The 25,636-nt window shown below is 37.8% G+C and overlaps 1 protein-coding gene across 4 annotated transcripts in view; it reads right to left on the bottom strand.

The window, feature by feature from the left end:
• Positions 1 to 25,636, bottom strand: part of PRIM2 (DNA primase subunit 2) — a 308,489-nt gene that overhangs the window by 10,158 nt on the left and 272,695 nt on the right. For all 4 annotated transcript variants that reach the window (XM_081140094.1, XM_081140095.1, XM_081140096.1 and 1 more), the window contains one exon: positions 4,895 to 4,963. In XM_081140094.1, coding sequence (XP_080996220.1) covers positions 4,895 to 4,963 — 69 coding nt within the window. The remainder of the gene's footprint in view (positions 1 to 4,894; positions 4,964 to 25,636) is intronic.

The following is a 25,636-nucleotide window of genomic DNA, read 5'->3' as shown; positions in this document are numbered from 1 at the left end:
TTTTTTCATTTGTATTTGCATGAAATATCTTTTTCCATCGCTTTACTTTCAGTCTGTGTGTGTCCTTTGATCTGAGTGGGTCTCATGTAGGCATCATATATACAGATCTTGTTTTTTTATCCACTATGTCTTTTGTTTGGAGCATTTAATTCATTCACATTTAAAGTAACTATTGATAGGTATGTAGTTATTGCCATTTTATTAATTGTTTTCGGATTGTTTTGTAGTTCCCAGTTCATTTCTAATTTTCCTGCTCTATTGTATGTCAATGACTTTCTATAGTGTTATATTTGGATTCCTTTCTCTTTCTTTTTTATACATCTCATAGACTTTTGGTTTGTGGTTACCATGTGCTTCATATAAACCAAACTCTTTATTGCACTCTATTTGAAGTAGATGGTCGCTTAAGTTTGAACACATTCTAAACGTATTCCAATTTTTATTATCAATTAAAAGCCCCTCCATATTTGTTTTTGTCATTATTTACTTCTTCTTTTGTGTGTGTGTTTGTGTATCCCTTAATTTACTGTTGTAATTACACATGATTTTCCTACTTTTGCCTTTTAACTTTTGTACTAGCTTTTAGAGTTGGTTGATCCACTGCTTTTACTAACTCTTTGCCTTCTCAGTGAGGATTTTTTCTTTCCTGTATTTTCTTATTTATATATTTGATCTTTTCTTTTCTTCTTAAAGAAGTCCCTTTAACATTTTTTATAATACTAGTTTAGTGGTGATGCAATTCTTCAGCTCTTTCTTACCTGGGAAACTCTTTCTCTCTCCTTTGATTCTAAATGATAGCCTTGCTGGGTAAGTGCATTCTTGGTTGTAGGTCTCTGACTTTCATCACTTTGAATATTTCATGCCATTTTCTCTGGTGTGCAAAGTTTTTGCTGAGCAATCAGCAGACAGTCTTAGGGGGAGCACCCTTGTACACAGTTAACTGCTTTTGTCTTCTTTTAAGATTACCTGTCTTTAACCTTTGGCATTTTAGTTATGATGGGTCTTGGTGTGGGCCTCTTTCGGTCTGTCTTGAGACTTTGTGCTTCCTGGACTTTTATGTTTATTTCCTTCACCAGGTTAGGGAAGTTTCTGCTCATCATTTCTTCAAACAGTTTTCAAGTCCTGCTCTCTCTTTTACTGGCACTGCTCTGATGTGAATGTTGATATGTTTAACAGCGTCCAGAAGAAACCTTAAACTATCCTCTTTATTTTGATTCTTCTTACTATTCGGATTAGTTGTTTTCTGCTATATTGTCTTCTAGGTCCCTGATTCGGATTCGATCCTCTGCTCCATCTAAGCTGCTGTTGATTCCATCAAACGTAGTCTTCACTTCAGTTACTGCATTCATTTCTGATTGGTTTCTTTTGTTTTCAGTCTCCATTTTTGTTTCCTGTCTCTTTACAGAGGTTCTGGCTGAGTTCATCTGTTCCTTCCTGGAGCCAGTGTTTTGAACTCCAGATACAGCGGATCCTGTCTCTATTTTATTTGGTTCCTTTTCTGGAGTTTAGTACTTTTCTTTCATGGGGACATGCCTGTCTCCTCATTTTGACCAGCTCCCTGTGTTTGTTTTTGTGTATCAGGTAGATTTGCTGCATCTCCCAGCCTCGGCTGAATGGCCTTATACAGTAGGTGTCTGTGGGGCCCAGAAGTGCAGTCTCTCTGGTCCCCTGAGCCAGGTGCTTCATAGTGCCCTCTGTGTGGGTTGTGTGCGCCCTTTGTTGTAGTTGACCCTTGACTGCTGTTGGCATATCAGTGGGTGGGACTGACCCTCAGGCTGACTGGCTAAGACTACAGTGGATGAGCTGTTATTCAGGGCCTGGTCCCCAAGGAGCAAGAGTCACTTTAGTGGGGCTCTAATGCCAGCCAAGCCTGCCTTTCAAGTGTGTCATTTGTGGAGATGGTTAGGTGGTACTCTGATGCCAACCACCAGCTATGTTGGTTCCAGAGCCTGTTGGGAGGGGCTATCTGGTAGAACTTACAAAGTGATCTGTGGTTGGTTGATGCTTGAGCTAAGCTTGGAGAGGCTATTCTCAAATCAAGGATTGCTGCCCCAATGTCAGGCATGGAACCCTTCAGTGGGCACCACAATGTAAGTTGAGGTCAGCTGCCACTTGTGCCTGGTTTGTGGCCATTTAGTTGAGGCTACATTCTAAGCCAAGATTGGCCCTTTATGCTAAGCTTGGGGCTACCTGACGGGAGTTACAACGCAAGTTAAGACCAGTTGCCACTTGTGCTGAACTTGGCATAGCTTAGCAAGAGGTACAGGGCACACTGAGGCTAGCCATTGCTTGACTGCAGTTTGTGGACCTTTGAGAGATTTTAGAAATGTGTGCAGCACAAGCCAAGGCAGGCTGCTTGTGTAGAGGAGCCGCTGGAATAAGTTTGGCCAGGCATGCAAGTTGGGTAGGGCAGCCTCAGGGCATCTCCAGGCAGGGCAAATGGTGTTAGCCAGGTTAACGGAAGGCTCAGAATTGGTACCCACCTGGGCTAGGACGACTGGGTACAGGGAGGGCTCAACCAAGGAACAATGGTGCCTACCAACACTCCTGGCCCCAGAGAGAGTTGTTCTGAGCTCTGCCCCCCCAGCCCTGAAGCCAGTCAATCTGGTTCCTCCACTTATGTCCCTGGTGCTTTCTGAGCTGCTGTCTTTGCCCTGGAGCCCAGAGCAAGTGGGTTTGTGAGCAAGCAGTGTCTAGGTCTCCAGGAGCTCTCCATCTCAACAGGATGCAATCCCCTCTGGTTTTCACAGCCAGATATTATAGGGACTCATTTTTCTGGTACTGGAGCCCTAGGCTAGGGAGCCCAGTGTGGGGCTGGGACCCCTTGCTTCTCAGGGGGGACATCCACAGCTGAAGTATTGCTCGCAATTCTTAGTCACCACAGCATAGATGTGGGACTTGCCCATTTCATATCTCCACCCCTGCTACCAGCTTCTTTATATCTTTAGTTATAGGACTTCTGTTCAGCTAGTCATTAGGAGGTTCTTAATGATGGTTATTCAAGGAGAAGAGCACAGCATTTTCCTAATCTACCATCTTGACTGAAAGCCTCTAAATGATTTTTTTTTTAAATAATAATGATATTTTTAACATTTAGGTATAATAGAATGAGGGCAAGACCCACAACAGACCAGAGTTCTAGCTCCAGATCTCCCATTAACCAGGTTTGGTACCTTAGGTAGCCATGTAGAATTGCTAGGTCTCAGTTTTGTTTTAACATAAGCTACGAAGGTTGGCTCATGAATCTAGAAAGGAAAATGGTCATGATTTCAACAGTAGCTATTACAAATCCAGTACCAGATACTGTAGAACAGCACAGTCATGGTTAGGCTCATAAGCTCTAGATGAGTTACTCAGTAGCCTGTTTCAAATCTAGGTTCCATCCCCTATAAGTAGTGTGACTATTCACAGGTTGCTCAGCTTCTCTAAGCTCTATTCATAAATGGGGATAAAAATAGTACTTAGCTGTAGTACTATAATGTCGATCAAAAGAGCTAATGTGTCCAAAGCAATCTGTGTTATGCCTGGCATGCATTAAGGGTTCTACAGATGTTGGCTGATATCATTATTATTATTGCTGCCGTTGTTGTTTTCATGATCAATAGTAATATTACAGGATATATTTTCCTATGAACTATTTTATCAAAAAATTCTGCAGTTATAAAACCACAATAGAAAAATTTCATGGAAACTAAATTAAAAATCCCCATAAAAATGATTATAAAACTTAGCATAGTATGGTAGCTGATGATGAATTCAATAAATATATCTTTTGGAGAGGGTTATGGATCCCTTTGTACCCTGAATACCACCAACTCCAAAAAATGCTCCTATGTATTTACAGAAGAAATGTTTCAAGAGGCATGGACCTCCAAATCCATTCGTGGATAACTGCCCTAGGTTAGTAAGCCATGACCAAGATCACTGTTTGCAAACTGAGCTTCAGTGGGCTGAATATGACCTGCAGATGTGCTGTTGACCTGCACAGGATCTTAAAACTGTCAATGGGAATGCCTCTAAGGGTATGAATTCTTCAGAGCACCACACTTCCTACCATACTCTCTGGCATCAATCTCAGGAAGCTTCACTTTTTTTTTTTTTTTTTACCTCTATAGGCCTCTGCATTTTTGACCCTTGTACACCGTTCAGAACCTACTACAGCAGGCCTTCCTGTACTAAGAAGGCTGGTATTGAAAGAAACCAAATACATTTCTCTGACTCCCTTGCAGATAAGTGTCCACCATTAACCTAGGTTCTGCATGCGGATAAATACAAGACTTGGGTAGTAGCTTAGATAAACATGAGGTGGCAGCAAGTAAAAGGATCAGATTTTCTGCAGGAAAGAAGACAAAAGCCTTAGGTTCTTCTGGGCAACTGTGGCCAAAAGTTCTATATCTTCTGCAGAGGTTGACTGACTGAGGCCTGTGCGTCCAATCTGGCCCACTACCTGTTTTTGTAAATAAAGTTCTACTGGAACACAGCCATGCCTGTTCATTTGCATACTGTCTGTGGCTGCTTTTGTACTACAACAGTAGAGCTGAGCAATTGTGACAGAGACCATATGCACTGTAAAGCCTAAAATTGTTACAATCTGGCACTTTGCAGAAAAAGTTTCCTGACCCTTGGTCTCATCCCTAGATGTGGAGTGGTATGTGACAGCTGTAGTCAAGTAAGGTTTTTCTCATGATGTAGCTTCTCCTAGTAACCATTCCTGGTTCTAGAGCATCTAAGCTTAATTCTCTGGCCCTTCTATAAATTTTATGAGCTACCCAGTACTGTGTAATAAATTCCTTTCTGCTGAAAATAGCTGGAGTGGTTTCTATTGCTGCAACTAAAAACCCTGAATGAAACAAAAGACAAAGAATTAGGGTATAAAGTTTAAAAATATACTTACATTATGTGTTATCTCAAAGTACTTCTGACAGGCTACCTGGTAATGTGTCCCTTTTACTAAATCCAAAATCTAAAATGAATGGGAAAAAGAGAAAAAGAATTAGAAATTAAGTTTCTTCAACCACTGCAGCTCATGGTTGTTGGCCATCTTCATTCCAGACAGAAAATGCATTAAATCATGTAGCATGTTGTACTTCTGCAGCCTGGACACTGTGATAATGGTGACAGAATACAGTAGCTGTTTAGGTCAGCATTAAACCACAGACAAGAAATAGTAAGTGATCTTTCTGACCTACTAACTGTGAATTTCAGTAACTAGCTTGACAACAAGATGAATATAGACCCTAGTGTTATGACTTTGACAGTGATTGTCAGAACATCATATTGCAACATCTCTTCTAAAACTGTAGATAAAAATCTGGTAACCTAAATGGTTGGTGCATGAAGCAATCAAGTATAGTATTTGGATTTTATTTTCCACATTACCAGTTTATACAGATACAGCATAAAATACAGCTGTGTACCCATCAGGAAAATTTAATACAAACTCTTTGGATGAGTATCTGTGGAGAGGGAATGCCTTTACCTTTAATCAGATTTGTCCTTTTTTGAAATGAAGTTATTTCTAGTAAAGCTCAGCAGAATATGAGTGAATAGTCTATTCTGAACACCTATTAGGAGCATCATCCTATCTTTTGTAAATACAATTTGCTTTCCAATTCTACTTCATGTAATCTCCTCAGCGCGGTGCAAACTCCCATTCTTATCAGCAGAGTGCAATGCCAGTTGAAATTGGTGAAGTTTCATCACCTCCCAAATAAATAATAAGTATATTTGGCCAGTTTATCAAACACAGTAAAATGCTGGAATTAAGAGATAGCCTCAAATGATGGTAAATATCATTCTAGAGAAATGTAAATTTCTATCCCTTTTCAAAAGGCTGACCTTCCTATGACAAAAAGGAACGTACATGAAGTCTCAAATCTTGCCGTCGTCATTAATTGAATATAGCTCAAAACTTTTGACAGATACACAAACAAATTACAGTTGCAGAATGGGCATCACACAATACTGACAAGAGTGTGCGTAAAAGAATTGTTTTTCTGATTGTCTTCTAGATTACATTTCTGAATTTCAGGTTATCTTGTAATTAAATCCTATATGAAATGTCACCCAATCACAGCACCCAGGATTCTGTCTGCCGGCCGGCCTATCCTCTTTTTGTGACTCATTAGAGCAAAAACGAAAAATAAATCAAAATGAATATAAATTTTAAAATGAAAAAAGTCAGTTTTCCAAATAATTCTAACACTCTGAGCTCATATTTGCCAATGTTTTTACACATAGATAATTCAAATTGAACTTATAACTGACTGTTGGCAAACATCAATGATACCAATACGTATATGAATATCTGTGCATTACAACTGTGGAGAATCAAAGACATAACAAATTTAATTTTAAATGATAACCACAAATTACTTGAAAAGGACTTCACAGAAATAAGCAAAAAGCTCAACTGTATGGTATATAAGTTACTTTTATATAAAAACAAAACAGTGAATCCAACTTCTTATATATTTATATACATATATATAATAGAAATTACATACTTAAATATCTTCCTTACAAAGTAAATATATAACTTATACACATACTATCTAATATACATTGGGAAACATGCTATAAAGAAATACTTAAACATTCATAAAAACATCTAGTTGGGTGATACACAATATGTGAAAATGTTATTAAGGAAAATTGACATAAGCCATAGAATGTGAGAAAAGCAGATTTATTATGTATCTTGAAATTTTAGGTTCCATCAAAAATTTAAATTTAATCACATAACTATTCCCCCCACACCCCACTCCCAGGGTAGGCTCTTCATTAATAAAAGTGGATAAAAGTTCTTGTACATGTGCAAAAGCATAATATGAAAAAAAGACAATAGAGGGGTTTTCATGGGCTAGAAAAGCTATTCAAAGTAAGACAGATAAATTTTGGCCTAAAGAGAAGAGAAAGAATACTAAGTAATGAAGATATGGGAACATTAATGAGCTAATAGAAGAAAATACAAGAGGGCTGCTTTGAGGGGATCAGGTATTACTGGGGTATTATCTTCCTTTTAGAGATGAAGATAAAATAAGGTTTCTGTGTCCAGTGAAGGCCATTTACTACTGAAAGAACTAAAAAATCATATGCAACTTAACAATCCTGTTTTCCTTAAGAGGAATATAAAATATGTTTTAAAACTAAGATAGAAAATGTATAACAACTAATAAGTATATATACTTCAATTTCACATTATGATCTATATCATCAGAGATACAGGAAAAGAAGAGAAGGGTCTTGTGGACCAATGAATGAGGTTTGGCTTTTTCTCTGAGTAGGACAGGTGCTACTGCAATGTTCTAGGCACAGGAGTGAGGTTAACTGACTTCCATTTTTAACAGGAATATTCTTCCTTCAATGTTAGGCACAGACTAGAAGGGTGGAGGAAACAGGGAGCTGATTACAAAAATCCAGGAAATAGGTGATGGAGGTTTGGGGGAGGATGGTAATGGTCATGGTGGTGAGAAGTGGTAAGATTTGGAGATAGAAGCATTTCCTACTTAATGACTATAAACTGTTTCTGAAAACTAGCTGTTCTACACAAACATGCTCAACAGGAACCTGATCACCAATGTTTTGGAATAAGGCATTACCACCTATCATTTAACCCCTCCCCTTCCGGACTGATTTCCTAAATAAAAGTAGTTTTAAAATCCTGTAAAATAGCAACATGTAAGTAACAAAGTGTCATGTAAAATACCAAAAATACCACCTACTAGTCACTAAGCAAATGACTAACAGATGCTTCTTAAGCAGTAATGAGAATGACACTTCTTATTGTCACCAGCATTTTAGATGCACAACCCTTCTGCTGGCTTCAAAATTTTCACAGGGGACTCTGATGCCCTACCCTTCGTGCATGGAGTGCAACTTAAGACTTTTCTTGCACCTTGTCTTCTTAGCTTTCCCTAATATAAATATCACTGGCACACACCAGACTAAGGTATTCTACAAGTGTATCTATTTTAAGGATGGTGCTGGTGCATCTGCCGATGAGTTGGATGACTCCATGGCAGGAAATGCAAACCTAAAAATCAAAGGATGGGAAAGGAGAATTGAGGTGTGAGCAAGATACTAAAATTCAGTTTGTGAAGTAGGAGCAAAAACAGAAACATGACAAACATCAAAATCCAAGGACAGGTGCCTGAGGGAGAACCTGTGAAACAGAATTTGGGGACAAAAGGTAAATTCTCTACAATATGTTTCACGCACCCCTGGAAAGAGTGCTTTTCCCAAAGTGAGCCACTTGTGTGTTCCTGCAGAGCCCCTGAGGAATACTGTGCTAATGCAGCACGGGGTTGGACAGGGACGGTTCTGCAGCAGTGATGGAAATGCACGGTGATCAGGATACTGAGCCATCCTCATTTCCTGAAATTCAGGCTCGTAGGAATAGTCGGTCTCATTTAGGATTTGGTATTTTGTTTAGTCATAATTCAAGTAACCTTTTTTAAAAGTGCTAAGTCTTCACAGAAGAGCCCACATCCCAGGGCCGTGGACAAACAGACTTGACTTATAGCCAGACTACTGTGAACCTGAGAAAGATTAGCATTTAACCAGAAATGGTGTGCTTTTGTTTGAAACTGAAATTTGTCTTTGATTTCTCAAGAATAGGGAAATGTTGGATGCGGGACTATTTTACAATGTGCTAATTTTGAACTCACCTACCTAACCCTTTTAAAAAATATGCTTTGGCAGGGTAGGGGGATACAGTTAATTCATAATGTGCCTATGTATATATTTTGTGTTAGAATCATATACTAAATGACATTAACATTTTTTAAAGAAAAAAAACATTCTGTAGAGAAGCCAGAAGGAAGATGCAGTCAGGCAACAGTATTTTCTGACTGTGTCAGTTTTGTCCGCACAGCTGGTGAAGGGCCGGACCGCTGCCTTCGCCCTTGTTAAGGGGACAGTCCCCCAGGCTGGAGTGCAGCTGGCAGTGACGGGCCAGAGTGAGGGTCAGAAGTGAAATGGGTGAGGGAATCAATACTACACCTAGGAAGAAACTCGCTGAGAGAGAGAAATGCAAGGAGACAAACAGGAAGATGAAAAAAACACGTGAAAGAAAAACTGTGCAAAGCCAGAGAAAGAGGTAAATGGAACAGAGTCCGCAACCTACTATTTACATGGCCTGTAGATATCAGAGTGTAACCCACAGCTCACAGTGTTTTCATATTCCATTCTAGAAACGCCAGAGCACATCAGGACTTCCTCTTGTATGTGGCATCAATACCAAAAGAACAGTTCTCTAAGAAAGAAGCCAAGTCAAATGCCAATTCTGATGCCTAGGCTAGACGTTTCGGAATTTGGCCTAAAAATATATATAATCAAACATTTTGAACAGTCATCTCAAATAAAGCAGTATTTGAAACACAAACTTATTACTTAAAGAAAACATTTCTAAGACGATCTAAGAATATTGCTCAAAAGGCAGTTTCACCTTTGGTTTTTAATGCCAGTATTTCCAGACTAAAGTACAAATGCCAAGCATAACAACCCATTTATTGTTCTAGTTCATCACTAATCAAAAGGCTAAGAAAAATTAAGAGTAGTGATATCAAGCTACTATATTTTGGTAATTCATGTTCTTTAAATTTCTCTCTATATTTTTATCAGCTGACTAAAGTCCACTGAGAATAGAGCTTTTTTTAAAAAAAAAAAAAAAAAGAACCAAAAACAAAACTGCAGTTTGTCATTTTTACAAGAAAACATTCAACATATTTGTATTTGCTAAGTTTGGTTAAAGCACTAATTGCTCTCATCTGCTATTTCATCCTCAAGGCAAATTAGAGTTTGGTTTGAATTCTAATAAAGTGGATGAGCAAAGAGCAAGTAAGGTGATATTTTCCTCACTTGACTGGGGACAGATCACAGCCAGCTGACTAACATGTGATGCAACATACTGGTGGGGATGCTATACGTGTATTTACACACGCACATAAAATAGAATTATAGATTGCATTTATAATTTGAGCCACACTTCTCTCTCTCTGATATCTCTAATATCCCCTGCCATCTGCAAATTCCTCTCTGCCTTTTGCTTCAGTGCCTGCTGGTGAGGTCCAACGATTACCTGGCAGCAGAATGGAGCCACCTGCCATCCTTGGCTTTGGTGAGCCAAGTGCTGTACGGCGAGGAGTGCCACACTCACCCATTAAACATGCAGTTACTCTGTCTCTAATTCAAGGTCATATTCTTATTTAAAAGTGATAATAAGCTTGTTTCTTCCTAAAAAACACAACCTCTCAAGTGTAGATCATTGCTGATTTTCCCCCCCCCTTCATTTCTAACCTTCCTTATTTCAAAGATGGGAGGAAATGTGAGAGAGAGGCAGAGCCTGGAGCTCTTTCAAACACATCACTTTGCTTCAGTTTCTCACACACTCAGCACAGTTTATCCGGTCAGTACTGCCTTTACTGGCAGATTAGGGGCAAGTTTCCTTCTCTTGAAGATAAACTTTGATTCGCTGCAAACCTTATATGCCAAGAACTTTTCTGTCTCATTCATTGTCTATAAACATTGTTATCTGACTGAACTGATTCTACCTCCAAATGTCTAAAACCTATCTTTCCCTACTTAAGACAGCTTCCAAACTCCCACCACAGCAACTTTTCTAAAATCAAAATCAACTACTGGCAGAGCTGGCTGTGCGCCGTGGGTGGGGCACAACTCTTCACTGTGGTTCAACGGGCTATCCTCACCTGGCCACAGGGTCCTTACACTCGAGTCCAGCTTCTCCCACAGTCTCCTTAGCTCACAAGTCCTAGTGATGAGTCAGTGGGTCTTCTAGTCTAACACATTGCTTGATGTAGTTTAATCCAGAATTATCTCAGTTTCTTTATGGCAAGACTTATTGAGGTGGTATTTATCAACTAATTTGTCCCCAGAACCTGTTTTTATAGATCTCCCAGGAATAGGGTGCCTCAAAGCGTGCCCCAAAGCATGCCCTGACAGCCTCACCTCCCCCAGTCTTGTTCTTTCCCCTGATTTTGTCTAGTTTCCTCTCACCACATTTAATTTACTTGTCTGCCTCTCCCACTGGAACCTCAGCCCCATGAAGACAGGGGTCCTGTTAGTTTTGTTCATCACTGGATTCTCAGTAGCTGGAACAGTAGCTGGAGTACAGTCACCACCCGGTTACTATTTGTTGATGCCGAGTGAAGGCTGTTCCCTTTGTGTGATAAGCCTCACTTCCCTCTCCTGGGGAAACCCCTACTCAACTTTCAAACCCTATTCCAGTATCACTTCTTACAGGAAACACTCGCTGATGTCACACCCCCACACCCAGCAAATCTCTGAATCTACCACTAGCACTATACACAATATACTAGAGTATATTTTTTTAAAGCAATTATCATACCTTACTATAGTTAATTATGCCCTTTTTTACTCCACTAGGCTAACAGCTCTAAAACAGTTTCTTAATCATCTTTTTACTTCTTGACTGGAACATACTGAAAACCTGGTGGCACGTGAGTGCTCAGTAAATGTTTATTGAGTGATAAAGTAAATGTCTTTCCTCATCACAACAACTTCTGTTTCAGTCAGCCTTAAAACACTTTCACTAGAACCTTTGCAATTAGACAGTTCCTTTCAATTTCTTTCTCTTTTTATTTTTTGATGTGGCGCCACGAGGGGGGGGGGGGAGAATCACAAATCTGATTTAGTTCTTTCATAAGGTTTTTAAAAGGGCTTGATAATGCAAAAGCATGACCCCCTACCCCCCTCCTGTCACCTGCCCAACTCTAGCTGACATGCAGCAGCGAGGTGTGGGGTCACAGCCCTCACTCTCAGCTCAGAGAGGACCCAAGGAGCAGAAGCAGCATTCCCGCCTGAGTGGCTGGTGCTCATGCGGCTAAACCTTCCAGTAAAAACAAAACCCCAGATGTGCAACCTCCTCAAACACCCCCCCCCCCCAACGCATTGCAGCGGGACCAGTAGAGGCAGCTGGGACACCTCACAGAGTGAGTACAGCATAGCTGGCAGTCTCTGGTTACAGGGAAGCAACGCCCGGAACTCACCGGCCCACAGCCTGCCATCCCACACAGGGGTGGTGCCCTGAGACGAAGGCGACCCAGGCACAGAGGGGACACCCGCCTCCTGGGGGGTATGGGGCATCCTCCACAGCCAGGCAACACTGCCCCACTGAAACCCTGGGAGTCCCAGTAGTGCAGCTAAGAGGAAACAACTTGCGCCACTGCATCATCGCTGGAAAACAAAAGACAGACCTCCACTTGCCAACCTGCTAAACTGTCAACACCAAAACGGTACCTAACAGGTTTCAATTCCTCAAATACCCAGGCTTTAAGTTATTAGGGAACATCAACAACTAAGCGAACTTGGAATGGGAGAAGGGAGAAAGGAGGGAGGACACATGAGACTATGTGGGCAAATCTGCTTGGCGATACGGGAAAAAGGGCTGCGAAACCCCAATTCCATGGTTCACTTACCAATTACAACTGTGGTGTTCTAATACAAAAGCAAGCAAACAAGTTGCACATCACTGTGCCCCATAATCTTTATGGAAATAATGAAAAATATTTATACTCATTTTATAGTTAATTTCAAAGGTCTTATAAAAAGAGATGTACCATATTACATATGCTATTACAAACAGAAGCAAAACTTAAAATCTGTCGCTTAAAGGTTTTTCCCCTGGACTAGAGGAGTATGTGTATACACATATATATACATGTGTACATATACATAATATGTAACACGATACATATAAATTTAGAAATAGAAACTTTGTCTAACAAGAAATACATTGTAAATTGATGGTAAACTCTACCAACAAGTATGAAATGGCTTAAAGCTAAGTTAAGCTTAAAGCTAAGAATCTAAAACACTTGCCTTATGAAATAAGGTCAGTTATTTAATTTTCTGGATACTTTAAGTTCAATTCTCCAAAAGAAATGAGGGGAGGGGAAAAATACTCTATAAAACTGATCATGAAATAGAGTTAAGCTAGGAGAACACTTTTATGTCGATAGGTAGCCAGGCTGAAACTTACAGGTATCATAAGTTCGCACTATCGTGTTACTGATATCTATACCCTTTACAGATATCAGTAATTTATCATGGAATGAAGTAATTATAGAAAGACGCATAACTGTAAACAGAGTACTAAATTTTCTTATAAGGGAGACTAGTTTTTCAGTTTAATGCAAGTAAATTTTATTAGGTACAGCTAAAAATGGCATGTTACTTGACTTTCAAAGTGATTTTTATTTAAACCACCTTGAAAAATATTGAATAATCTTCAACTGACCATATATCGTCATCCTATAAAAAAGGAAGGATGTACACAGAAAAGTGTGGTAGAGCCAAAAATACAACCATGTCCTCCTGGCACCAATTCTAATGCTCACTTTCCATCTTTCCCTTAATGCGGTTCTAAGATTTACCAAGAACAATGTACACATTTTCAACTACAACACTAAGAAAAGCAAGCTAAGTGCAGCAAAGTACTATTCTTATAAATCAGAAAAGATGCTCCTGGAGATGAAATAGAGAGAAAAGCTGCTCTTAAAAGCAGAGACTGTTCATAAAGTAATGGACAGACTGAATACCATTATCTATAGATAAGTGCCCTCACCTAACAAAAAAATAGGAATTTTAGGTAGTACAGATTTATATGAACATTGAATAAGGAATCATCGAGATTTATCTCTGCCATAAAATTTTCTTTAAAAGACTCAAAAGACTGTCAATTATTTTGAAAGATTTCTTCATTAACAGGACTTCACCAGTTTTAGACTTAATACATTCACTAACTTCTTGAGAATTTTTGGACTGTGAAAATGAGAGGTTAACCAACCTCTCACAAAGTATAAAGAACATACTTCTTTTCGTATTTCATGGTTTTAATATCATTAGTAAGTTTTCTTGGAAGCACCAACTAGATTTGCTTTAAAATAATCATTAATGGTTCTACTGAGTTAAAATTGTAAACACATTTTCTTCCTTTAAAAATGAAAAGTTTCAAGAATATTAGTGCAAAAATACATCTATAAATAATGCATCATTTTAATCAAAAAAATTGAAAAAAGAGCAGCCTTATTATACTCATTTATAGCTCAACATGTATATGTATTGGTTGTTGTAAGTCAAACACAATTGTATGCTAGCAGCAAACATTAAAATATGTGGAAATAGAACCTAATCACTCTAATACTCAATCTCGAGTAACTTTACAGGAGGGCTCTCCAACAGAAATATGAGTGATATCTGTAACTTAAAATATTCTATACCCATAATTAAAAAGGTAAGAACAGATAAAATTAACTTTAATAATTTATTAAATCACTGTTGTCATTTCAACTTATAATCAATATAAAAATATCAATACTGAAATATTTTACAGTGCTCATTCTTTAAAACCTGGTATATATTTTACAGCAAGTGGTATGCGCGAGCTGACTCCAGCTGGCTTGTGAGAGTTGATTGTGCTTATCTCTTCCGAAGTCAGGGTTTATAACATCACATTGATAGTTGGACACTGGCCACACACAGTAGGAGTATTTACATCACAGAAATCAGCAAAGGACATATGTCAAAGCTATTTTCCCCCCCAGAGAGCTGGTTTACCAACACATCACTGCCTTCAGCCCATCTCAGTTTGGACCAGCCACATTTCTCATACTAAAGCATCATCACATGTAGCTAGTGGCTGCTACGTTGAACACCACAAACCAGGCATATAAACAATCAAACTGCCCTCGGTTTTTTACAAAATATAAAACATGGAAAGAAACAAAGTAGAGCCTATTCACAGGAGAAATTAATACAAACTGCCCCCAAGGAAGCACAGACATCGGACTTACTAGACAAAAACTTTTAATCCAGTGTCTTAAACATGTTCAGAAAACAGACAAAAGAAAATAGATAAAAAGCTAAAGGAAACCAGAAGAATGGTCTTAACAAATAGAAAACAGCAATAAAGAGAAAGAAACTATAAAAGGGAGCCAGACAGAAATTCTGCAGCTGAAAATTATAAGAACTAAAAGGAAAAAGCCACTTTCAGCAGGCAGTAAAAAAAAAAAAAAAAAAAAAGGAAAAAGAAAAAGCAAACTTGAAGATAGGTCAATTGAGAATATCCCACCCAAAATGTAGAAAGAATACTGAAGAAAAATGAACACAGCCAAAGAGACATTGACCCACTATTAAGTGTACCAACAGATGCATAATGGGATGCCCAGAAGGAAGAGACAGGGATAAAAAGAATAGCTGAAATAATAGCTGGAAATCTCCCAAATTTGATAAAAGACACATCCAAGTAGCTCAACAAATTCCAAGAAAGATGAACACAAAGAGATCCACACCAAAACACATTATAAACAAGTCAGGAAAAGACAAAGACCAAGACAAACCACTCATCACACACAGGAGATCCTTTATAGCTCAGGGGTGGGGAACCTCTGGCCCACGGGCAAAATCATTTGGTCTGGCCTGCCAAGATAACCGCAGGCAGGACTTGAAATTCAGTACATCTAGGAGCTCTTTTCATAGCTAATTTTTAAGTGGATAATTTTGTATGGCCCGCAAATGATATTATAAATATGCAAATGGCCCTTGGCAGAAAAAAGGTTTCCCACTCCTGCCATAAATTAACAGCTGATTTTCTCAGCAGAAACCATGGAGGCCAGAAGGCAGTGAGATAATTTATTTTGCTAAAAAAGTAAAACTGTCAACAAGATTCCCATGTCTGACAAAACTTTTCCTTCAAAAATGAAGGAGAAATTAAGACATTCCCTTATCAACAAAACCTGAGAGAATTTGTTGCTCCTAGACATGCCCTATAAGAAATGCTAATGGGACTCATCCAGGCAGAATTAAAAGGTCACCAGATGATAACTCAATGCCATACAAAATTAAATATATAGATATGCAAAAGCCAGTCCTTTTGGTATGTAACTCTCCTCTATTTCATCCAATATGATTTAAAAGACAAATGCAAAAATAATTATAAATTGACATTAATGAGCATATGTAATATATAAAGATGTAATTTGTGTCAACAAAAAGGGAGGGAGAGCGAGCTATACAGAAGCAGAATTTCTGTATACTACAAAGGTTAAGATGGTATTGTTAGTTTACTAGGTTAATTGCAATCCCCAGGGTAACCACTAAGAAAATAAGTAAAAATACAGGATTGGCAAAAGTAGGTTTATAGTTGTGAGTACACAAAACACAGTTTATTCCTGTATTTATTTATTTATTGTATTATTTATTTGTGTTATTTGTTGTCTTCATTTTATTATTATTGTCTTGTATCCTTACTAATGATTTATCTTTTAGATAATGATGGCTGGTACTTTAACCTACTTCTGCCCACCCCTGTATATAAACAGGAAAGGAAACAGAAAGAGAATCAAAACAACACACTACAAAAAAAAAAGCAAAAAATGGCAGTTATATAAGAATTAAGGAACAAAAAAAGATATGTCAGCCCTAGCCAGTGTGGCTCAGTGGTTACAGCGCTGGCCTGTGGACTGGAGGGTCTCAGGTTCAACTCCGGTCAAGGGCACGTACCTCAGGCTCATGCCTATAAGGGTGTTATTCACCTACCAAAGACCCCTTCGGGCCCGATCCCCGGCCCGCCCAGTCCGGGAGGCATGCGGGAGGCAAACAATCGATGTGACTAGACCTTTCAGATTGGTGTTTCTATCTCTTGCATGCACGCTCTCTCCCCCTTCCATTCTCTCTGAAAAACAGTGGAAAAAATATCCTCATGTGAGGATTAAAAAAAAAAGATATGACAGGTAGAAAACAAAGAGCAAAATGACAAAAGTGAATCCTTTCTTATTTGTAATCATTTTAATTGTAAACATTAAAATCTCCAATCTCAAACACTGAAAAAATAAAAATACACTACCAAACTATATGTTCTCTAAAAGAGACTGACTTTAGATACAAAGTGGATCAATAACCTAAATATAAGAGCTAAAACTATAAGATTCCTACAAGAAAATATGTGTCAATCTTCATAACCTTGAATTTGGCAATGGACTTTGAGATATGACATCAGAACTACAAGTAACAAAAAATATATTGGATTTTAACAAAATTAAAACTCTTATCCATCAAAGGACATTATGAAAAAAAGTGTTGATAAGACAACCTACAGATTGGGAGACAATATTTGTAGATTATTATAGACTGAATGTGTTCCTTCAAAATTCATATGTTGAAATCCTAACCCCCTCCCCAATATGTTGGTGTTTAGAAGTGGGGCCTTTGGTAGGTGACTAACACCCTTATAAAAGGGACTCCAGAGAGCTCTCTCTCCCTACTGCCATATGAGGACACAATGAGAAGACAACCATCTGCTAAACAGGAAGTGAGGCCTCACCAGAAACTGAATCTCCTGGTACCTGATCTTGGACGTCTCCAGCCTCCAGAATTGTGAGAAATAAATTTCTGTTGTTTATGCTATCCAGCTTATACTGTAGTAATTTGTTATATCAGCTCAAACAGACTAAGGAAGAAATCATATATCTGATAAGGGCCTAATATCCAAAATATATAAAGAACTCCTAAGCTCAATAACAAAAAGGCAACCCAATTAAATAGGCAGAAGACCTGAATAGCCATTTCTCCAAAAAAGGTATATAAATGCCACACAAGCACACAAAAAATGATCAGCATTATTAATAATCAGAGAAATGTAAAGCAAAACCACAATGAAATATCACTTCACACCCATTGAAGATGGTATCATGGACTGAGTTGTGTACCCCCAAAAAAGATATGCTAAAGTCCTAACCCCTACTATCTCAGAATGTGACCTTATTTGGAAGTAGGGTCTTTACAAAGGTAATCAAGTTAAAATAAATCATTAGGGTCAACCCTAATCCAATATGACTGGAATACTTACAAAAAGAGGAAACTAGAAACAAAGGATGCACAGAGAGAAGATGATGTAAAGACACAGGGAGAACACCACGTGAAAATGAAAGTAGAGACTTGGAGTGATGCATCTACAAGCAAAGATTGCCAGCAAACCACCAGAAACTAGGAAAGAGGCATGGAACAGATTCTCCCTTGTAGCCCTCAGAAGAAACCAAATGATTTCAGATTTCTAGCCTCCTGCACAGTGAGACAATTTTCTTAAGCCACCAAGTGTGTGGTCCTTTGTTATAGCAGTCTTAGAAAACTAATATAGATGGCTGTAATTTAAAAAAAGGGGGTGTGGGAATAAGTGTTGACAAGGAAGTAGAGAACTCAGAAGTCTCATAAATATTGCCTGTGGGAATGGTGCAGCCTCTATGGAAAAGTTTGACAATTCCTAAGTTAAACATAGAATTACCTTATTATCCAGCAATTCTACTTTCAGCTATATAGCCCCCCAAAATTGAAACTAGGAACTCAAACAAATTCTTGTATATATAGCAGCACTATTAAATGATATAGCCAGTAGGCCAGCTTGGCTCAGCTGTTGAACATGGACTTGTGATCTAGGAGATCGTGGTTCGATTCCAGGTCAGAGCACACGCAGACTCGATCCTCAGCAGGGGACGTGCAGGAGGCAGCTGATCAATGACTCTCATCACTGGTGTTTCTATCCCTCTCTCTCCCTCTCCCTTCCTCTCTCTAAAATCAATAAAAACATATGTTTTAAAAAAAAAATGATATAGCCAAAAAGTAGAAACAACTTAATGTCCATGAATAAATGGATAAGCAAAATGTGGTATAGACATACACTGGAATATTATTCAGACATTAAAGGAATGAAGTTCTGGTACATGCTATGACAGGGGTGAACCTGGAAAACAGCTATGTCAAAGAAACCAGACACAAGAGGTCACAAATTATATGATCTATTTATGTAAAATATCTAGAACAGGCAGGGGCTGGGAAGTGATTTCTTAATGGGTATAGAATTTTCTTCTGGTGTGAATGAAAATGTTTGGATCTTCACAGAGGTAGTGGTTGCACAATGTTGTGATTGTACTCAGTGCACTGAAATGTACACTTTAAAATAGTTAATTTTATGTGAATTTTTCATTTCAATACGAAAAAGAAACCAGGTCTTTTGAAATGTTATCACCTATAATGTATACTTTGTGAGTTAGTCTCATCTTTATTTCATATTACTTGCCAGTGTTTAAACAATGCATTAAACGTATTCCTAAATGCAGGTATATAAAAATCATTATTCACCTCACAGTTATGGCTTTCTTTGAAAGAAACCAGAAAGAATTTCAACTGAACTTAAAGTAAAAAGAAAAGTAAAAAAGAAAATTACTACAGAAGCTGACCAAAGCAGTGGCAAGAAGCTGAGCTTCAGGGCCAGGCGAGGTGTGAATTCTGGCCTTCCCATATGTTAGCTCTATGGTTTGAGTAGCCTCTTATCTGAAACACAGGGATAATCTTGTGGCAAAAATCAAATTAGATACAGTTTATGAAAGAAAAACTACTAAGGAGTAAAAACAGCCATAGATTATTACAACAAAAGGTGTTAACTCCACTGTGGCATATATTACAAAGAACCTTTTATGTTAGTCTGTGGGCAGCAATTATTGTTTATTGATTAGGTTCTATGAAAATAAAAGACGTGCCATATGTCAGTCAGTCTAGTTAAAAGACAACTTTCCTAATGAGAAAGATCAGTTTTGGGCACCAGCCCAAAAAACTATATTATGAAAATTCCATGTGTATCTCTTCACAGTAAAAAAAAAAAAATCTCTTCAGAGAAAAGTATTTTAGATCATTCAGAAATTTCATTATTAATATTTTGAATGCATATTCTTAAAATTTCTGTATCTCAAAATATTAATATTCTCTCATAAAATTGCAGGGTTTTTAAAAGCAAAAGCTTAAAGCAAAATAACTAAAACCAAAAACCAAGATATCTAAATTAGAAAGGAACTATTAATAGATATGGTTAGCTGAAGAAACTAACAAAATATTAAAAGGATTATTACCCTCACTGGAAGTGTTTAAAAGAAATGTGAATGAAAGTAAATTGAGATTAAAATGCACACCAATATATTAAGGAGTAAATGGGAAGGTACTAATAAAAAAAAGGCCAATATAGCTTGTAGACTTATACATTATTTATCTACTGGTTATCTGCTGTGTACCATTGAGATAATTTTCCAGGGGTCTCAAGTTTCTGAACATGTTGCAACTAGAGAAAACAACAGCTTTTGCTCCAGGCTACTTTTTCAAGTGAATGAACAGCCTCAGAAGACACAGTGCCTTCCACTGAAAGTGTAGAAATGCTATGTAAAGTATATGCTTGTCTAACCACTAAGTTGTAAAACTGAAATCAATACAAAATAATATTGAAAGTAATCTGTAATTGAAAAATTTAAAAAAATGTTTACTGTCCATTATAAAAGATTCCGATTCTTTACACTCAGGGTTTCTCTCCTCCAGGGTAACCCACTGCACATGTGGGTAGTGCCTGGCCTTCTTCATGATGCTCTGTGGGAATGAGATTCAGGGAACTAGTACAAGAAAATGCTGATATACTGCTATTTCTGGAATCTTTAAACCTGCCAGAATCCATGAAATTATGACAGCTAAATTCTTAGCTTGAAAGTAGGATAAAATCACACACCTTTCACAGTTCTTAACATAGACTAGAAACTATGGTAGGCTCTGAGGGACTGAAGGATAGAAGGTTAAAATCTCATACATAAAAGACCTCAGTCATCTATTCTACCGCTATTACCATCTATCCATTAGACACATGACCACTTAAACTTCATAATTACATGAAATTGTGCTTTTAACCTTCGAGTAATGCATGTGGAAGTGAAAAAAATTTTACAGATACACTATGGCTAATTATTAACGTCAATAGCTCCCACATCACATGTGTTCCTTGCCTGGTCTGCTCTCAAAAGGCAATTACTTCTAACCATTTCTATTTTGGCTATAAAGGATGTTGCCTGTATAATTCTAAATTACATGTTGATTAAGTTCTTTATTAACTTAGTCTACTGAATTCTGCTACATAAGTATTTGGCTGATTTATGCTACCTCCTACCTACTGTTCCTCTTTTTTTCCATTGAAAAAATAAGGTATAATTTCCATACAGTAAAATATACCCCTTTCAGTGCATAATATACTTATAGGTTTGTCTTTTCCAGACTGTTACATAAAAGGAATCATACAGTCTGGCCTCTTTCACTTAGTATGAAGAATGGTGCACGCTGTTGGGTGTAGCAATACATTGTGCCTCTTTTATTGCTGAGTGGTATTTCATTGTGTGGCTATACCACAATCTATTTATCCAATCACACACTGAAGGACATCTGGGTTGTTTCTAGGTTTGAGCAATTATTAACAGACACTATAAACAGGTTTTTGTGTGGAGTTATGTTTTTATATAAAAACCTAGTAGTGGTATAACTAGATTATACAGTATGTGTAAGTTTAACTTTATAAGCAACTGCCAAACTGCTTTTCAAAGAGATTCTACCACTTGGATTTCTTCTAGCAATGTCTGAGACTTTGGGTCATTCTACATCTTCATTAGCATTTGATATTGTCAGTTTTTTTTTTAAATAGACCAATTCTAATTGGCATATTAGAATTCGCTGGTATTTGCTGTAGTTTTAAATTGCATTTCCCTAATAAACGTTTTTTCATGTGTTTATCAGTCACATATTTTCTTTGATGCAATGTCTGTTCCAACCTCTTGCATATTTAAAAACTGCTTTGTTACTACTGAGTTTAAGAGTTCTTTGCATCTTTATATGTTCTCGATACAAGTATTTTGTGGAATATGATTTACAACTATTTCTTCCAGTCTATGGCTTATTTTATCATTCTCTTAACACTGTTTAAAGAACAAAATTTTAACTTTGATAAAGTCTAATTCATCAATATTTTCTCTCATGGGACATGCTAAATAAACCTAAGGTCACTCAGATTTTCATATTTGCTTCTGGAAGGTTTACATTGTACACTTTGAACTATGATCCATTCAAATTAATTTTTATGTAAGATGCAAGGTATGTGTCTATGCCCTCCCCTGCTCTCCTTCCCTCTCCCTCTCCCCTCCTTTTAGCATATGGACATCCAGTTGTTCTAGAACTACTTGTTGAAAATACTATCCTTCCCCTATTGAATTGCCTGAACATCTTTGTTTAAAAACCAGTTGGCCATATACATGTGGGTCTATTTCTGTCCAGTTGATCTCTGTTGATCATTTCCCTAACACCACACTGTTCTAAATTCCATTAGCTTTATTGGAATCAGGGAGTTGTACTTCCACTTTTCTTCTTTGATTGTTACCATCAGTGTTTCAGTATAAAGATCTTGCACATGTTTTGATAAATACATTTTGAAAACTATGTCTTTTTGGTACTATTGCGTATGGCACTTCAAATTTTTTTTAGTTTCCAATTGTTCATTGAAAGAAATATAATTGACTTTTTATAGTGACTTAGGATTCCACCATCACAGCATTTTGGTAGGTTCATTTAGATGTTTTTTTCCATAAATCACCACTTTGAAAACAGAGAAAGGTTTTTGCTTTCTTCTTTTCTAATCTGCCTTTTATTTTTATTGCCTTATTATACTGGTTATAGTCAGAGAACATATTTTTGTATAGTTTCAGTTCATTTAAATGTGTGATGGATTTTTTAAGACCCCAAATATGATCTACCCGGGTTAATGGTTTATGTACACATGAAAATAATGTGCATTCTTGTTGGGCATTATATTCTATAAATGTCAACTAGGTCGGTCAGGATGGTTGACAGTGTTGCTCAAGTCTACAATATACTTACTGATGTTCTGTCTGCTTGTTCTCTTCGTTACTGAAAGAGGAGTGCTCAAGTCTCCAAGTATAATCATGGATTTGTCTAGTGCTCCTTTCAGTTCTCTCCGTTTTTGATTCATTTATTTTAAAACTATCTTGGTGGGGTATAGACATATAGAATTTTGATATCTCATGGGTGAAGTGACCTCCCCGTTTTTCTCTATTTGGGGAGGGCTGAGGAATCAATGCAGGACAGCCCATTTTCTTTGGTTTTATTTCTTTGTTCAGTTGCTGTCTACCTAAGCTGACTGACTACCAGGCTCATTTACGAAGGAGGAGGAAATGTGATGCCGTAAATATGCCTTTTTAAAAAAGTATGTGATGTCAGTTAAGTCACAGTGCTCTCTCGTCTGATCATCAAAATTCTGATATTAACATCTAAGTATTTCTGAAAGTTGAAGGTATTTCTTTCAAGTAGTTTTTTTCTGAAATAAAAGTAGCTCCATTGGGTTTTACTTTACGTGCATTTTAATGATGTTTTTCTTGACTTTCATTCAATATTTTTAACATGCACTTGGACTTTTTAAGATCTAATTTGCACTTCTGCCAACCTGCAACTAAGCATTTATCAAAATGTTTTACATGGATTTTTCATTCAACTTTCTGCCCTGTAGAACACAGTCCTCCAGCTGCTTTACTCTACTGAGATCCACTCAGTAAATACATCAAACAAAAGCAAAATATCATTTACAGCTTGTCCACATGCACTATACATCTGTGTTCATCTCAGATAAAAGGCTGCAATGCAGGTCCAAAGGACCATGTGGAAATTACTAACCAGCTTCAACTAAGTAAGGGATCTACTTACAGATCAAGAGTAAATGGAGGAATGCACAGGAGTTGAAGCAAAGAGTGTACAAACATAATTATTACTATTAAATAAAAACAATCTTCTCATTGAACATGGTAATTAGCCTGTATTTTTAAAAAAGTGATTCTTTACAAGTGCTGAAAAACTTCTAATTCTTTTCTTCTAGATTCCCTATTAAATTTGTTATCAACAATTCCTGTAATCCATTTACTCTCAGCTAATGATCAGAGCTCTTACTGTACAAAGAAGAGCAAGGCCACCTGATAGCTCCATCAACTTCCCTGTGCTCTACCTTAAGCTTTTCTCTATATTCCCACATTGGCTGAGGGAATATCCTTTGTCACTATCCTCTGTCCAACCACATCTCCCATTTCACTGTCACTGAGTGTTAATTTGCCTCTCTCTGCACCCCACCAAGTACACTCCAGTGTCTACCTCATACGCAAGGTGTATGATATGCCCACTTACCTTTCCAACATTTTTTCAGCACCTACCAAGTGCCAGTCACTGAATTACTATGAAACAGAAAGTTAAATAAAAATCCAGTCCTCCTTTTAGGAAATTCACAAACTTGTGGGAAAGATAAACAGTTTTAAATAATAATTACAATTGGTGTAATGAGAGCGAAAGCATGTACAGTATAATCGTGGTATGAAGGAAAGATCACAATGGTTAGAGAGGGATTATTTTTTTAAAAATATCTTTATCAAGCCCACCCTCTCTGGTGGGTTTTCTTTTTCTACAAATAGGTTCAGGTCTCCTCTAGCCTTAAACACACAAGAAACCATTCCCCATTCCCTAGCACATGTTTTTGAAAACGTCACTTCTACTCACTGTCCTCAAATCCAATCCACTATCTTGTATTCATTCATCTTTTAACTGTGATCTTGGTTTCCACATTACAGTGAACGTCTCACCAAATCAAAGTTGAGTAATCCACTCAACATATCACCTTTCTTTCCTCAGTCCTCATCTTACAAAGTCTCTCAGCTATGAAGGGCTACTGTGGACTGTACCCTCTTCTCCAAATTCTCTCCTTGACTTTCGTGATACTTTACATCCCTAACGTATTACCTCCCAATCCCACTCAGTCTTCACTGATTCCACTTCCTTCTACAGCCTGACAGAGGGAAGCATTAGCCAAGATTCCATTTTGGGATAGGACTTTTGACTCCCTATGTCCTCTCCACTATTTTGCTCTCTCTCTCTCCCACAGAAAACTCATGATAATCAGCTACACAGTAACCTGGGATTGCAAAAAAGAATCATGAAGTTGGAAGGCCTGGCTTCAGTTTCTGATTCCACCACTGACTGACTAGCTGTGCACCCACTTGCACGTCAGAGCCCATGACTCCATAAAAGAGAATGGCTTTCTAACATTCCTTCCAATCCCATAGTTCTACAATTCCAACTGGAAAGGACATCAGGTTTTTAGTTTTAACTTCTCTAATGCATTACATATCCACACTCTGTCTGCCAGCTAAATACCCCACCTCTAAAACTAATCTCCTTAACAAAACTATTTCTTCTCTTAAGGTGCCCACTAATGTTTGTGTACTGGGGCCACCATTATCTTAAACGTGAAATCCTAATAATCTTATACTCCCTTTTATTCACACATTGTCTCTTCCTAATTCCCGAGCCCCCTTCAAGGCCCAACTCAAAGCGAATCTCTTCCAGAAAGTGTTCCTAGGCCTCTTCTGCTGGCTATAATACCCCTCTTCTTCAGAAGACCCAAGATATTCCATGTGGTCCGTAGTCTCCATTAGCCATGGTTTCAGTTACAACAGTCAATGGTGGTCTGAAAATAGTAAATTTCTCGAACCATCAGCATTGTCTGCTCCTTACACCTAGCCACCATCACTGTCGTGGCTCCATGATCCAGGACCAGCCAAAGCCGATGATCCTCCTTCCAACACACAGTCAGCAGGTCAAAAGCAGCCTAAAGTTGTGACTATGTCATCCTCACTTTATCTTATCGCGTAGACATTTTATCATCTCACATCACCACAAGAAGAGGGTCAGTATAGTA

Source organism: Miniopterus schreibersii (assembly GCF_964146895.1).
Source record: "Miniopterus schreibersii genome assembly, chromosome: 6".
Classification (NCBI taxonomy): Eukaryota; Metazoa; Chordata; class Mammalia; order Chiroptera; family Miniopteridae; genus Miniopterus; species Miniopterus schreibersii.
Note: the sequence above shows the minus strand (reverse complement) of the source record. Positions and strands in the feature narration are given on the sequence as shown.